The sequence below is a fragment of the Dryobates pubescens genome, chromosome 1 (assembly GCF_014839835.1).
Source record: "Dryobates pubescens isolate bDryPub1 chromosome 1, bDryPub1.pri, whole genome shotgun sequence".
Lineage (NCBI taxonomy): Eukaryota > Metazoa > Chordata > Aves > Piciformes > Picidae > Dryobates > Dryobates pubescens.
In genome coordinates, this window is record NC_071612.1 from 46,178,378 (window position 1) to 46,194,963 (window position 16,586).

The 16,586-nt window shown below is 39.7% G+C and overlaps 1 protein-coding gene across 1 annotated transcript in view; it reads left to right on the top strand.

Annotated features, from left to right (window-relative positions):
• FAM13A (family with sequence similarity 13 member A) overlaps positions 1-16,586 on the top strand; it is a 121,588-nt gene that overhangs the window by 19,189 nt on the left and 85,813 nt on the right. The window contains exon 5 of the mRNA XM_054164930.1: positions 4,954-5,113. Coding sequence (XP_054020905.1) covers positions 4,954-5,113 — 160 coding nt within the window. The remainder of the gene's footprint in view (positions 1-4,953; positions 5,114-16,586) is intronic.

The following is a 16,586-nucleotide window of genomic DNA, read 5'->3' on the forward strand; positions in this document are numbered from 1 at the left end:
AAGGGAAAATAAAATAGTTTGTGATTTAGTGCACTGTTTTCTTCCAACTTGGATTGTCCAGATTTATTGTGATGGAAGTCAAAGGTCAAGAATAGAGAGAAATACAGCCCTTGAGGAACAATGAACATGAACATACAGGGACATAAATAGTTTTATTTTCTGTCAGTGGGCTAATCTGTGTGGAGTATTAACACTTCCAGCATAGTCCATTGACTTGAATTTCAGCTCCTATAGAGCCATAGGCTTAGGTATGGCGTGCTGTGTGTCCCTGCTTGACTCTCACAGCTTGTGCTGGAAGAGCAAGGAGAGGACCAGCTCAGTTTTCATTCCCTCTGTCTGCTCTCTTGGAGCTGAGTATCAGAGTAGCTGCTATACTCATCCTGTCCTTGGTTGGAATGGTAGGAGATGTGAGGTCTACCAGTTACAGAGTAAGCAGAGGATCTGTTTGCACCCTTTTTTTTTGCAGCTTTCTCTCAAAGAATGATCTGGCCTCCACCTTTCAAACACTCACTTCAATCCGTTCCATTCCAACTGAGATTAAGCCTGTTGTGAGAGACTGCTCCACCCCACCCCTAAAGTGGCTGGAAAATGCAGGTATTCAGTTAAACTGCTAGGATTAGATGCAGTTATTTCTGTGTCACAGAAGTTACCTGAAGGGTTGTACAGGAAAGTATTAGGTGTAGAGAAAAGGTAGATTGTCATTATGAATGGAGAAAATGTAGGTCATCTGCAGGGTAGCTGAAGGAATTTCAGGGATTCAAAAAGATTTCCAATGTGTTGCTGAATCTATACAAAGTAAAATCTGATCTGACGTTCTGCATGAATGTCTTATATGGCTTTCTAGCAGCCTGGGAGCCTACACAGATTGAGTATATAAAGCTGGAGTGAGAGCAAAGGGAATGATGTAGAACTCCTCAGTCAGTAGTACTGACCTTTGAAACATTATACAAATGGACTTTGTTTTCAGGCAGTGCAGACCCAATCCTGCATCAGTCTTGAAAACAAATGTCCACCTAGGATTGGGCTCAAGGTGAGTATTGTGGGAGCATGCAACATAACCTTTCTTACAGAGTTCATGTAGATTTAAAATACTGCATTTGCCAGCAGGGTAAAGGAGCTGTTTATCATTAGAATTCAGTATGCTATGCCCTATGATGCAAATTTAAAGCATGAATATAATCTAGGAAGACTATAATTGTCTTCATTTATAATAATATTAAATACTCTTGAATGCTTGTCTGCTCTTTGGGAAGTTGATGAGGGTAATTGCTAGCCTCTTCTGTGATAGATTTTTATGTGTTCTTTTTCTGTGTCTTTTCTGTTATGTCCTCAGTTTTGTCATTTGGATTCCATCAAATGGCCTAATATGTAAAATAAATAGAGAATTGCTAAAGATACATTGCTGTCTCCATAAATGGAGGGCTGTGCTTAGCCAAATTCCATCTTAAGTCTTTCATTCTCCTAGTGAATATTCACCCTTACAGTTTCAGTTGAGAAACGTGCTTAATCTAAATCTACTGCCTTTCATTTTAAAACTGTTAGCTCTTCTGCTATCACTGAAGCATTTATAGCCATGGATGTACAAACTACTTCAGTAGCAGCACCAGAAACAGCAGCAGAACATCAGCTTCACCACCAGAAACATAATTTTCTAGGAGTGACACTAGAGTATTTGCTTCTGTCCATGTCTGTACTCCTGTGCTATGTATCTGTTCATGATTTTGCAGGCTACTTTGAGAACTGTGGGAGTTTTCCAGCTCAAATCTCTAAGATAGACCTAAACCCATCAACATTCTTTTCTTCTGGAAATGACCACAAAAATTACAGGTTTATGGCTTCTAGAAAATATGTTTCTGGCAGTGAAGCTGATGTTCTGCTACTGTTTCTGGTGCTGTTACTGAAGTAGTTTGTACATCCATGGCTATAAGGGGATCAAGTCCCACCATTGAGAATTTTGTAACTGGAGTAAGATGTGCATCTAACTCTAAAAGGAACACAATTATAATGTCTAATTAACATGCACATTAGATGTAAAGAAACCATGGCTATGAACACAGCTTCACTGTAATGTTTTAACAAGGTCTTCACAAAGGAATATGCAGAGTTTCCAAGGAGTGTGAATCTTAGAAGTGAGGGAATACTTCCTCCTAGGACTGGGATTTTCTAGTGAGTTGAAGTGAAATGTGTAGATATCACGACTTTCAGACTAAGAAAAGCTGAAGTGGGATAATCTTTATTTGCACACTTTTTCAGGAAAGTCTAGTCAGGCTGTCAGATCACGTACTGTAGCAACAGATGGGGTTTAACTTGTATAAGTATGGAAGGAGGTGCGTGATCATAATCTAAATGTCTTACATATGCTGAGCTGAAGCTCTCTTGCAAGGAAAAGGTCACCATGGATAGATCAAAAACTCAGTAGTCCTTACTGTGATAGAGTTCCAATACTAGCAATTAAAGGGAAAAACGGAAAACTTGTAAAATTTACCTGTTTAAATGGCAGAAAGATGGCAGCAGATAAAGTAAGTTACTCTGCTGTCGAAATAGAACAATTCGTGCTAATCTGCGTAGTTACATTCAGAGAGCAGTTATTAGAAGACAAAACCTATGAGCTTTATCCTTGTGTACTGCCTATGCTTTGTGGAAATCTTATAGTCTGGACTGTTATTCAACCTGGGGGTGGGGCTTGTGGTTTGTGTTAGTTGGTGCCAGGAGGTATTGACTGAAGTTCCCAGAAGATGTGTTTTAGGTTCTGCTCTAAAACTCATAGAATCTATCTTGAGTCTTTGTTTTGACTCAAACTTGCCGTAGTACGTTTCCAGTCCATGTCCTAGGAATGAGGCTCATAGGGGTGCCAGGCTTATTTAAGTGGTACCCTCTTTTGGAGAAACAAATCAGGAAGGTAGCAGTCAGGACTTCCACAAACTACCAAGCAAGATCTGTCCCATGCTAATTCTGGGGCACGTCACTTAGTGTGGGAAGAGGAGTTTCTTAAATCAAAATGTTACATGGGCCTATTGCGTACATACAGTTATTGTCTTTTAGTGAATATGTGACATTCTTTAAAGTGAATTGACAACATAAATTGTCCCATTTTTTTCTTTATTTGATTTGAGGCTAGGTTCCACACTAATGAAATCAATTAGCTGAGGCTGACTCATTTTACAGTTGGCAATTTTATACTGTCTAATGTCTTCATAAGTGATCTGAATGAGGGGATCAAGTGTAGCATGATGAAGTACCCTGTACTTCCCCCTGAAACTGAGTGGGGAAGTAGACACTTTGTAAGGGGAAGCCACCCTGCAGGAAGACCTGGATAGACTGGAAGAGTGGGGTAACAAGACCCTTATGAAGTTCAAGTTCAGCTTTGACTCTAGCAGTAAGCATTCTCTTCTGGAGCTTGCAAAGATGCATTCTATTGCACTGGAATCCTCTCCCTATTGAGAAGGATCAATAGCATGCAACCTCTACAAGAAGGCAGGTTTTGATGGCAAATATCTAGGAATATGTGCTTGCAGAGTTGTCTTCTTGAAACGCACATCTGACCCAAATAAACTACAGTTACAGTTTTACAGTAGATAGTTGTTTGTAAAATTTAGTTTGCTGTTTATAGTAAACAGTGGTTTACATTTAGGTTACATCCCTGTGAAATAGCTCAGTTTATTGAACTTTTGGGGTTTGGTTTGTTTTTCCTCTGGTACAACCAGTAGTTGTCCTCAGCCACAAAACAGCTGAAACTTTTTGTTTGTGGTTTTTTCTCCCCTGATTCTTTGCTTTAACTCTTTCCTTTGTTTTGTGTAGCACCTGATCTGCAATCTCTTTAGTAAGGTCTTTTAGAAAATTCACATCAGTGCAGCCGCTATGTGGATTATTGAGAGAGGAGTGTGTGTACTGGAAATATTGTACAGTGGGAAACGCTGGATAATTGAAGAAGTAATTTAAATGCCAAAGAAGATTCTTCAGAGATCTCACTTTTGCATTACAACAGGATTTAAGTCCGTTTGGGGCACTAAAGTCCAATAAAGCGTGCAGAAAGCCTGCATTCCAGCAGACGATCATTAGATTCGTCAATGAGTTGTGTGCTCTGTTGTGAATAATACACATTTTTTACCACATGAAAGATTTGTGTGAAACACATAAGGAGGCAAAAAAGCATAGATTGAAACGTAACACTTCTTCCAAGCTGGTATCTTGCCTTTTTGTCTGTATGTGTCTGTTTAAAGTGTGAGGCAAGCAACTCCTGGCTCCATAGGAGTCTGTTTCAAAAGAGCAAGCTGCTGCTTCTGCAGTGAAATAGTTGATTATTCTTCTAGAAAGTGGAGGTTAGGAGCCTCTTTTTACGTGAATCTTTTAGGCTGTTCAGCAGAAGACAGTCTTCATGTCCATGTTTTAAAAGCCCTGTGAGCTCTAAGGCTATTTTCAAAAGAAATGACAGCTCAAAAAATAGATTAAGAAATCTGCTGTACTGCATGGGGTCAATCTGAAGCTGTGAAAATCTTGCTTCTAGTGCCCGTCATGTGGATTTTCTTAATTTTTTGACTCATTCTTCTTTTATACCTTTGAGGTTCTCGGAAACCGTTTTTGCAGTAACCTGGCCCTTTCCATTAATAGTTCAGAGCATTTAAATGTCTCCTGCTGACTGTGTTGCAGCAGTGAATCCAACTCTTAGCAAAGTTGGTGGTATCTCATTTGGTGGTTGTCACAATTTGATCTCTACATAGACTCTGTGAAGTAGATAGTTTGACCATCAGATATGGTATTTAATACCAGTAAGAAAAGAGGCATACGAACTGTGCTATTTGTTATCACCATGGACACAATCTTCCTTTGAAAGACAAAATCTCCTGTGCCTGCTATCCAGCTTGTATCCACAACTGAAATGTTAAAAGTTCTGTGCAGGAACTTTTGTGTGTTGAGTATCTGTAACATCATGCTTTGTGTTCTGTCCAATTTTAGTGTGCCCTCTGGATTTGAAGGTATAAAAGAACAGGAGATCTGCAACAAGATAATGACCAAAATGTTGGAAAATTACAATACCTTGTTTGAATTTGAAGGTTTGAAGAAGGATGAAGAAAAGCCTGTATGTGAAGAGCTAGCAAGAATTATTTTAGTAAAAGTGAGTATCTGTAATATTTCATTTTCTTTGTAGCCAATCAATAATGTAGACTTATTGCAGGCTTCAATTCAGAAATCTAGGTAAGTGTAGTAATGTTTTGTGCTACTGATTTGTCTGCAGTTTACAAATCAGTTCTGTATGCTGCATTGCAAAATTATGTCTGCATTTTCTTATCTCTTTTTCTTGACTTCAGAGTCTTAATTTGATAGTGAAACCTGAACTGGAAAAACAGGAACTTAGCTTTAGTGTCTAAAGGTGTACTGCAAGAGTATTAGTTCTCCTTGCAGTCTTCAATGATGCTTGAGAATGCTTAGGTGCCTGTTGTTTCCTATTATCCACTCATAAGTATCTTTTTGAAATTGACATCAGCCCATAATCATTCCATGGCTCATGCCATTTCATGCCAATATGGAGATGTACATCCTCTTATGTGCTTGGTCGTGTTTACCATCTTGCGTGACTCCTGATGCTTCATGGTCTGGATATCTGAAAACTTTCCCACACTTTGGTCATCAAATCAGTGGATTTTTAAAAGCAGGCAGCACTGCTCTGTTACAATGATAACAAGAATATGTGGATCATTCAGATGAAGTCATGAAAGCATCAAGCTTCTCTTTGAGCAGTGTATTGGAAGGGAAAAGCAGTTCAAGTGGAACAAGTTACATCTTGCCTAGCATGTTGGTCCTAGCTAGGGAAAATCACAATGCTACAGACTTCCAGAAGGTGTAAGGACCTCTCAGTCCGGTACAGATTGTGGCAGCTTAAAGGAAATCTGTTTTAAGGAAGCCAAAATTTAATACATTTTAGAGATGAGAAAAAGATATGATTCTGTAGGGCTGTTGGTATTTGAATTACCATTCCTGCTGCATGTATGCACAGAGGAGGGACAGGAGCACTGCCTTCTCAGTTGTACTTATTCTTTCAAAGATTGCTCAGTCTTTGGGAAAGACAAGTTGTACCAGGTAAAAGGATTTCTTAGCTTGCTGCCTCAGTGGGTCATAATTCAGAATGTAAGGGAGCTAAAAATCTCTGCAAGTTGCATTCCGGTCCCTGCTTTGTTGCCAGGACTGTAAAACCTCTGCTCAGGCATACTTAGCAACGGTGGGGAGTTTTTCTTTGAAAACCTCTGTGTTAAAAAGAAGTGGAATTTTCACAAAACAGAAAATGCATCTTAGAATAGTTTCACTGGGAAATTGAACTGTCAGGTTCCTGATGCCTTGTCTGGAAGGACTTCATGAGTTGCTCGCTCCACCTTGTAGAGTAAGATCCATATAATGTTCCAGGCAAGTGGCCAGCAGGTGGAAGTATAACATGTTCTTTCTTCAGAAATATATATTTCTGAATTCTTTTCCCATAAAAGAGCTACAGGGTTTAATGTTTGGGTTTTGCTTTTCTGTTTCATTCCAAAATAAATTGGAGTTTGTTGGGGTTTACAGGTCTTGTTTGGAGCCAACTATTATTACAATCCTTTAGACATTTTATGCAAGCTTCAGTTTGATTTCCTAACCCAGTAAAAGTCTGGTAGAATCTCAACCTGTTGATCAATGGGTTTTACCAGTTTGGGGAGAAATGGGTTGAGTGTTCCTAGTTTAACTATTTACTCTATATTCAGATTTTTGGACTCTTAAATAACTATTATTTTGGTTGGGCAGCATTACTTGGGAACAAGGAATTCTCTGACAGTGTATTGGCACTGCTGTGTATTTATCACATTGTAAGTGTCAGGGTATGATAGTGAAATGTTGTTTATTTTGCTTTGGAACAGAATTCATAGTGTATAGGGATATTGTCCAGATTGATTTTTGTGGCATTAAACTCAGTGATAATTCATGCAATGAAATATTTGTGCAGGCAAACTACTGTGAGACTCACTCTTGCAAAATTTCTGGAATTACCCTTTTCACTGGTTTCAGATGAAACATCTTGAGTAGTATGATGTTTTTTGGCTCAGTGTTGTCTTCAAATAAAACATACAACCTAGTCATGCAGGGTTGCAAGACTTTTTTATTCTCCCTTTAATATTTTTTTTTATCTTCACTTTTTCCCCTCTAATGCCTTTTTGATGGAGCACTTCTAGCTTTAAGAACCAGTCAGCTCAGAGCACATAAATATTTGCTCTGGAACACAAGCACTGGCATGATGAGGATATAATGATCTTCCTGGCTTGTTTACGTATTTGGGACAGGAATGCAAAATGCTCTCCCCTTTCTACCCCCCAGTGCAGAAAGAATATGTAGCTGTGTTAATTTGATGGAGAAGGGAAAGCAAATCACCTTATAAAATAAAATTACAATATTAAACTAAAAATTAAAGTTACAAAGTCAATAAAAATCACAAGTGTGCAATTTCAACGTTGCAAATGTCGTGCAGGTGAGTTCTGATGACCTCTCAAATGGCAGATTTCACTCCCTGAAAAGAAATTGGTCCCTGCTGGTTTCTGCAAAAAATATTAGTTTAAAAACAACCCTTTTAATTTAGATGCACTTAACTTCTTGCATTTTTGTTCTGTTTGTTTCCAGTCTTCTCTCATTGGGAAGAATTAGTTGGCAAGGTCATTCTTTGTACTTAAAATGGTGGCAAAAATGCAGGCACTGTGTTCTGCAAGCCTGCTGTTAGATTTCTAAAGAGGCAAGCAGTCCAACACGTGTAGCTGCATCTGTTAGTGCTTGGTGTGTGCAAAGTGTGTAGTGCACAAACCAACCAGGCAAGCCCCTACAAGCACTTTTTATGTCAGGGAGAGTGCTCCAGCAGCACTATTATGAAGTGGTATGCTTGTTTGCTGCTTCCAGTCGAGCACTCAGATCATCATTCAGTCCCTGGCAGGATTTGAGCCCTTCATCCCTGAGAAGAGGCAAGATGTTCAAAAAGTTCTCCATCCCTGTTTGGCTCTGCTCCCCTCGCAGAAATCTGCATCTCCACTGAAGGCCACAGTGTTTCAGATTATTTCCCCAGATGAGTAAAACAAGGTTTTCACTAATAAATATTTATTTCCTTTTCTCAGCTGCTTGCACTTAAATACCTTAGCATGAGAATCTAATTCCTTGACAAGATCCAAAAGAGGCTGCCTGTTTTATTATGCTGCCGAAAACTCTCCAACTCCATGTTTGAGTGGCTTCCCTTTGAATAAGTCACCCTTCCCTGCCACCTCAGTGTTCTGGTCCTGTAGTTTTACCTTCACAGACATGAAAACAGTCCCTCATTTATGTTAGGAAAAAAGACACCCACTTCTAATCCACATTGCCCTGCCCTGCCTAAGCCTAAAGAGTGTAGATAGTTTCCTTCATCCTCCCTTCATGTCTGGGACTATTTTAGCATCATGGTAGTGGTCAGCTTTCAATACTGGATTAAGTCTTTCCCATCAGGAGGCAGTGGGAACTGATCTCCTTTGAAAATCCTTTCTGTGGATGTCAACAAGTGTTTCCATTTCATTCAGTAACCCCTTTTTTGCGTAGGTCACAAGAGTTTTCTCTTGTCTGGGCTAGAGAGCCCCCGACAGCAGGAGTGGGTTCAATGGGAGATGAGAAGATGGGTGGAAAGTGCATGAGGAGAAGGAGCACCTGTGGAAATCTGTCTCCAGTTTTCTGTTTAGTATTTCTTCAGCTAGAATTCACTGCACAGTTGTCCACTGGTGAGCAGATGGGCATGTTTATAGTAAGGTTATATAGTGATGATTCAGCCTGAATGACATTTTAAGATGCAAGCTGACAGGAAATGAGCGATACAAGATTTGTAGGGGAAAGTTGATAAGCCCTTAAACCCTTCACCTATAGCAGATTCAGCCTGAAATAAGGAGGATGGTTTTGTTTAAGCTGTGATTCAGAGATGCAAGCAAAAAACCAGATGATCCCCAAACAAAACCTTGAATAATTTTGAAATGGCTTTTCAGGAACTTTGCTTTTACTCTCTCACAATCTTTTCTTTAAAGAAATGCCAGCAGTATTATCATTGCCCCACAGTAATACCATGTAGCCAAAATGTAGAGAGTAAGAACCATGTGTGTCCCAGCCTGTATTTGTAGTTGTTTTACTTAAAATGTTTTTTTCATTCATTGTCTGTTGTTTCATTTAGGTTTGGTGTGGGTTATTGTTTTCCTCTGGAGGGGTGACACTGTAATTTAGCACTTGGGAGCAGTGCACTCAGTCAGTGAAACATCTTCTGAAAGGGAAGTATCAAAGTCAGCAGCAAGAAACAAGATATAGTGAAATAAGTATGTGAGCCCCTGCTCTAGCCAGCTGGTTCTCAGCAGCCTTGCTGTTCTCATGGGGGAAAAAAAAAGAGTTGGAAGATGAGAATTTTTCTGCTAAGACAAATCTCTGACTTTCTCCTGTTGAGATTCCCCAATGTTTATTCTGTCTCTCATTGATTAGTCATTCAGTTAATCAGGTTACACAAAATAAGCAGCATTATGCACTCTGTTTAAATTGCCAGTGCTGTCTTTGTGACAAGGACATGTTGCAGGCAGAACAGATTCAAAATGAAGAAGTGAAAAACATTTTTCAGCCCATGGGGGTTTAATTCTCAATGACTTCCGCCATTACTTAATCTGTAGTACTTTCAAGGTGGGAGCACTGCTGCATGACTTGGCGCTGAATGAATTCTTTTTCCTGTTAAAAGACTAGTGAAATGTTCATTAACTTCAGTATAGTCCTATGAGTTTTTGAAAAGCCCTCTTTTGAGTACTCTCAAGATTACAGTTTGGCCAGTAGAAGCTGGTGAGCATGCAGCATCACTGCTGTGCAGTGCCCCAAGACTTAAGTGTCTTGGGCTCAGGACAGTCTTGAGAGCAGCAGGAGTATGTGATGCAAGGGACACAAGGGGCCAGACGCTCTGTATGTGTCTGAATATGTACGTTCCTGAAAATCTGATCTATCCAGCAGATCCCAGCAGCACTTAACCTTAATTGCCAGCAGTCAGCATCTCAGTTTCACTGTTAAGAAGCAGTTGTGTTCTCTGTATGCTGGAAATCTTACACTAATAACTAGAACAATACAGCAACACTCCCTAATTTACTGCAACATCAGATACTCCTTTTAAAAATAACAGTGCTGAATTCCATGTGTGAGAAACATTTCTTCCCCCTTGTGTTTTGATTTTTAGCTCAGAAATGCCATTTGGCTCTTCCGAGGCTGATTTTAAGCAACTGTAACATGAGATGCAGGTCTGGAGAGGCTGGGTTTGGAGAGGCTGGGTTTCTCCCATAGCTAGGTCATGTTTTTCTTTTAGATCATACCTTTCCTGTTTATGAATAACATTACAGTAAATAGATAAATCAGACTCCAGTTTTCAAAACTGCAAGGCAGAATAAAATGTTCCCCTGGAACTGATCTGAGCTCTGTTGTTCTTGAACACACACACACACATGCTGGGTACACCCAGCAAGAAGGCAGTGTGGTTGTGTCACTTTGTAAATGTTTGGGTTGGTTTTTTAATCTCAAATTCTGCTGCAGGCTCCTCATGTGTATCTCCGCTGTGAGAAGCTGAGTTGAGGTCATTAACCTGTGGCATGACACCTTAACCCTGCCAGCTAACATGTGACAGGCACATACGAATTGTGGGGATGGGCAAGGAAGAAGAATGTTTTCACTCAGTGAAGTCTTTGTAACCTTTTACAAGTTCTGGAACTCTATTTGATCCCAGCATTGCCAGTTTAACTTTTTGCAGCGTTCAGTAAGCAGTGCACCTGGACAGATGGGGACACATTTTTCTTTTCCTCAACCACCACGACATTCCACAGATGTAGTTGCGAGCACTGAGGTGTATCACGGGGTTATTGCTGTTTGTCATTTCCTTTCCTGTATTGCAGCCCTCTCTAAAAATAATGGATTTCCACGTCTCTCTCTCGCTTTACTGTCACAATTCATGACCTTTGTACATGTTCCATGGAAATAATTGCCGTAGGTTGAGGTTGTACTGAAGCGAAACAGAGTAACCTTTAGCTATTTATTAAGAGATATGGTCTCAGGTAAAAGGTTATGTATATAAATAGTCTTGGGAGAACAAAAGGAAATAGAAGGGGAACTGAATAGGGTATTAGTTTCATATTGAAAACCAGTGATGTGTGTTTTGCCAGACCATGAGATTTTGCTTTTTATTACTTTTGTCTGAAACAGCTTTGCTGAATTTTGGTTATTAAAGTATAGTGTAAATAAGAGCAAGGTAGAACAACAGATAGATACCAAGTCAGCTTTGCTTTTCTTCCTAGGTGCCAATAGCAACCAAGGTAAAATTCCCATATATAAAAATTGACTGTCCCAGTCTTTGTCCTGTGGTTTGTTTAGATAAGAGAATGTTTAACAGCTCTGCTAAAGTTGTTCCCCTTCTAACAAGGATGCTGTTGTCACTTTCTGAGTACAAAATGGTAAGAGAATCCATTGCAATGATGGGAAAATGCATTGCAAAGATGTGTTTTGGTTTGGATTGTTTGGGGTTTTGGGCTTTTTTGGTTGGTTGAGGTTTTTCTACTGTTCATGTCAAATAATTATCTTTATGTTTCCTGAAGGAAGTGTCACTGAATGATGACTCTGAATTGACATATGAATAAAAATTAGTTCATGAAAACACCTGCAATGGCATGAATTGGAAAATGCCTTTGAAAGTCCCCTAGCCATAAACCACACAATTTTAGTCTTAAAAATGCAGATAATTTGACACTTTCAGTGTCTTACAGATCCATAAACTATTTTCATGATGACAGAGCAGGAGGGTTTCCATGTGGTCTTCATCTGATGAATAGCAGAAAGGGCAGCTCTCTTAATTCCTATGGCCTTATTATTTCTGTTTTGGCAGCTTCGACAGCACTGCTGTGTGTCACATCTGCACTGCTGTGCTTCAGGGAACTTTGTGCAGGGAACATCAATGTTTTGGTTAATATTTACCACTCCATCAAATGAAGGGGGAATCAGGAACTCTGAAATCCAGTTTCTTGTGTGCTGATGCATGGACAATACTGTTAGGCACCTTCATTGCAGCCTAGGGAAAAATCACAGATGTGACCCCACTGACACCTACCTGGAGCAAAGGCTGCATTGCCCATTTACATGGGGTGCTGCTGAGAGAAACAGAATATTCCTTCCTTTGTGGTATACAGCTGCTGACCCAGTAAAGAGTCAGCTGTTGCAGGTTGTACCACTGCAATCAGGTAATGCATCATTTCTTCAATCATTCACAGCATTGAATTCGCTGAATAATCCTCTTAATGGTTGTTCATCCTGCATAAGAGTGGCTGTACTGCCTCAGACTTTGTCTCCATCTAGCTTTGTGCCCTGCCTTCCACATAGGCCATAAGCAGATGTCCAGGGAGGAATGGGAACAGGGCGGCAAGGTGTTTCCTTCTGTTATTCTACCAATTCATGATTATTCTCAGAGGCTTTCCTGGTCATGATTGTGTTTGTGTGTTTAGTCATTGTCTTGTGTGCCCTTTGAGCACATGTAAGCTTTTGCTTCCAACATGTCACTTGGAAAAGAGAGCCACAACTTTCTTCCTCTTCCATGAAGATATGACCTCTTTGTTTGTAAAGATGGCTTTTATTAGTGTTATTTGAAGGTCACTTTTTTTTTCCCCTTGACTTTTTTTTTTTTTAATAAAGAAGATAGTGAACATGACTCTTTGTATCTCTGTCAGATTCTCTTTACAAGCTACCATGGCTAATGAAAAATTAGTACTGACATTTGCAGCCTTAATCACTGCCCTGACACATTGTTTTTACTTTCAAGGTCCCTGCAAAGAGTCAGTAAGCCAACAGTCATGTACCTTAGCTGCACCTTCCTTATAGCAGAAGGTAATCTGACTCCATGTTTCTGTAAAACAAACCCTAATCTGTGCTTTAGTTAAGAAAAAGTTTCACATTGAAAAAGTTAAAATTTGTTTTAATTAAGATCATCTTCTAGGTACTAATAGCTGGCAAAGTAGATCTGATGGTTTCTAGCAGCACTTAAAACTTGAAAGTCCCACAGGCTGGTTTCCTCTGATACGCAGTTTGTGAGGCCAACAAGAGATTAAGTACTGAACTAAGTAGGAAACAGAGGGTGAGCACAGCAGTAATAGCGAGGTTGTAAACAAAGATGTCTTAGAATACCAAATTATCAACAAATAAGTTTGTCCTTATCATTAAAATAGAGCACAGTGTATAACTGTGGTTTCCCCTAACTTTTTTTTCCTATTTCCTTCCAGAGACAGTTGTAATCAGGTGCATTTAGACTCTTGTGTTACAGTGTGGTATTGTGCTGAAAAAAACAAGGGATTGTAAATTCACTGGGCAGCTCAAGATCTTTGAGCCTGCAGTCGACTGGTGCTGAAATGTAGCAACTTTTATGCCCATTCAACATTTGTTGAAACGGATAAAAATATTCTGTTCAGTTTGAACTTTGCATCCCAGCCATATAACAGTGCGGGATGCAAGCAGGCTGTATGAACCTCTCTTACTTAGTAATGGCAATGGATGAAGGAACCTGTACAGTTTGTTTGAAGAAAAGGTACAATTTCCATCTAAAGCTGAACTACTGTAGGAAGTATTTTCTCATTCCACTGAAATGTACCAAAAGTCTCCCAAAGTTCTCATCTGGAGTCGGTAGTGCAAATTACTCAGGGTGTGGGAGATGAGGTCTTTTTGTGCCAGGCACTTTGTCGGTCTTTTCTGCTGATGTTAGTCATCTCCCTAAAATTAATTCAAGTACATGATTGAAAATAAATATGTAACTGAACACTCTCACCTTTCCAGCAGTAATCCCTGTTGGTCTGTCTGTCCAAAGAGACAAACATAAGTGCAGGAAGAGTAAATGAACAAGAGACGTTGCTAAGTATCTTATATCCTCCCCGTAATTTAGTCTCTCCTTTAAGGATGCCCTTGACCTATTGTGTTTCTTCATTCATGTGGGAGGAAACTAGGAGCTGGACTGCCTAACCACCTGTCTTCATTAGCGTCAGCACTTCTTGACATGAAAGGATTATTCTCTTGAAGATTAAGTAGGTTAAAGAGTATTCTAGGTATGTTCTAATCTTTCCTAATCGTTGAGGTCTCCATAGTTAATTGGTTTAACACTTTTGTTGAGGTGGAGTCTCATACGTTGTAACATCTGCATTTCGTATGAGATGCAAGACGCAGAGAATCAGGCAGAGAGAGAAAAGTTATCAGCGGAGTAGCCTTCCAAAGGAAGAGGACCTTTTCCTTGGGCCTGTATAATTCATCCAATCTAGACGTAAGAACACTTGGCTGGCATTTGAATGAAGTGAGTTATTTTCTGCTTTGGGGGCTGTGGACAAGTCTGTAGTAGTTTTTGATAATTCTTAGTGTTTGCAGAGAATCCTCTAGATCTGCTACATTCACAGAGGGAGATGGCTAGAAGCTTTGCTTTATGCTGACATGCTTCTAACTGGACCATTTACCACTAAATATTGCCTATCAAAATTAGGAAATTAAATTAATAGTCTCTGGCTTTCCCCTTGATCTCCTCAAGTCCTGCTTAGAAATCATTAAATAAACTTAACTCAAAACCTGAGTTTTGTCAATATCCTGTGCAGATGCTGACAATTTACTCTTGCCCAGGTTCTCTTGATGGTAGAAAACTGCCCTTAGTGACAGTAGTAGGGCTTGATGGTGGGACTGCGATGCATGATGATCAGATACTCTAAACCTTTGGACAAGGTTTGGAGAGGCTCTGCTGCATCAGAGTTGATATATCAGAGGTGGCAGTTTTTCCAGGTGCCATTGTCCTTTGGGGTGTGCTGGCAGCTATTAACAGTAAGCAGAACTTGGGTAATGTTTCAGATGTAAACAGGTTAAGCTGATCCTTGAGCACACACAGCTGAGCAAAACAAAGCTTGAGTTTGTTTTGTATCCAGTGTGCTGCACTGGAATGTGTTTTTTTTCTTCATATGAGAATGGAAAGCATGCAATTGCTGATAAGCCTTACTTCTCACCACATAATGGTTTAGAGGAGTGATGCTCAGGTAGCACTTGTACATAGGGTGCATACTAGTCATTTTATGGCTCCAAGTTGATTTATTCCAGCTCTGTGGTAGCCATGTCATTGTTTTTAAAAGAAATCAGTCTTCAAAGCACAACAGATTTTGTCCCACAGTTTCACAAATTTCACAAGCAACACTGAATATGAATGAATAGAAATCTCAAGTAATTCTCAAGCTTCCGTAATTTGGAGTGATACAGAAATGCATATAGGTAACTACATAATAATTAATTTATTTTTTTCCCTCTACAACTACCTGAAAGGTGGTTGTAGCCAGGAAGGGGTTGGTCTCTTCTCCCAGGCAACCAGCACCAGAACAAGGGGACACAGTCTCAAGCTGTGCCAGGGGAGGTTTAGACTCAAAGTGAGGAGAAAGTTCTTCACTGAGTGAGTTGTTCATCATTGGAATGGGCTGCCCAGGGAGATGGTGGAGTCACCGTCCCTGGAGGTGTTCAATAGGAGATTGGATGTGGCACTTGGTGCCATGGTCTAGTCATGAGGTCTGTGGAGACAGGTTGGACTTGATGATCCTTGGGGTCTCTTCCAACCTTAGTTATACTGTGATACTGTGATCTTTCTTAGCAGAAGCACAGACCGATATCTGCTCTTTAAGTCTTTGCAAAGGTGACTTGACTAAGTTTTGACATTTTTAATACTCCATGTAGAATGCAGGTACCTGATTTGAAAACTCACATTTGAAAATGATGACATTTTTATTTTTTAATCCAAATCCCCTGGCATTCTGAGATTGCTAGGGTCACATCTGTGAAGAAGTACAGTCACAAGCTCTGTTAGCTACAGCTAAGTCTGCTGGCAGAGTTAGGAACCAGTGTAATTGTAGTCAAAAATATCTTAAATTACTTCATTTTTTTAAGTTGCAAATTCACAAGATGTTTAAAGAAAATAAAAATCCAAGCTATGCTTAGTGATTGAAGTGTGCACATAGTCTTTCTGCTTTCTGGATTTTAAAGAGCAAGACCAAAAGAATACTATTAGTCCTTCAGGAGCTAATACGTAAGAATAAAACGTTGACAACAGTGGATTCTCAGTTTGAGCTGTGTTTGAGGTTCTGGTCTTGCATTGCTTGCTTGTAAGTTTCCCAAGTAGCTTAGGAACCTATGGCAGCGTGAAAATGTATCTGTTAGACCTGCTTGGTACCTTCTAGTAGTTTTGTCTTTCGACTTACATCTTTTCTTTTCATGGTGGTGAATTCTTCCCCTTGTCTTAATTAACATGAAGATATGCTTTAAAGTAAGAGAAAACAGCCAGTTTGTAGGAAGAATACTATGATCTTGTGCTAGTGGTGCCTTGCAAAATCCAGCAGGGACTGGAGGACAATAGAAGGGACAGTACTGCCCAGCACAAATAAGATCACTTGTCCCAGCCTACACTGAGCTTGTGGAGGTTAATATTTAAGAGCTAGAGCTGCTTGCTGTTTTTTTTTTTAGTGTATCTCTTGTTCCCTTGGAAGTACTATGTTGTGTAAACTGAATGCATTCTTATACTGAAA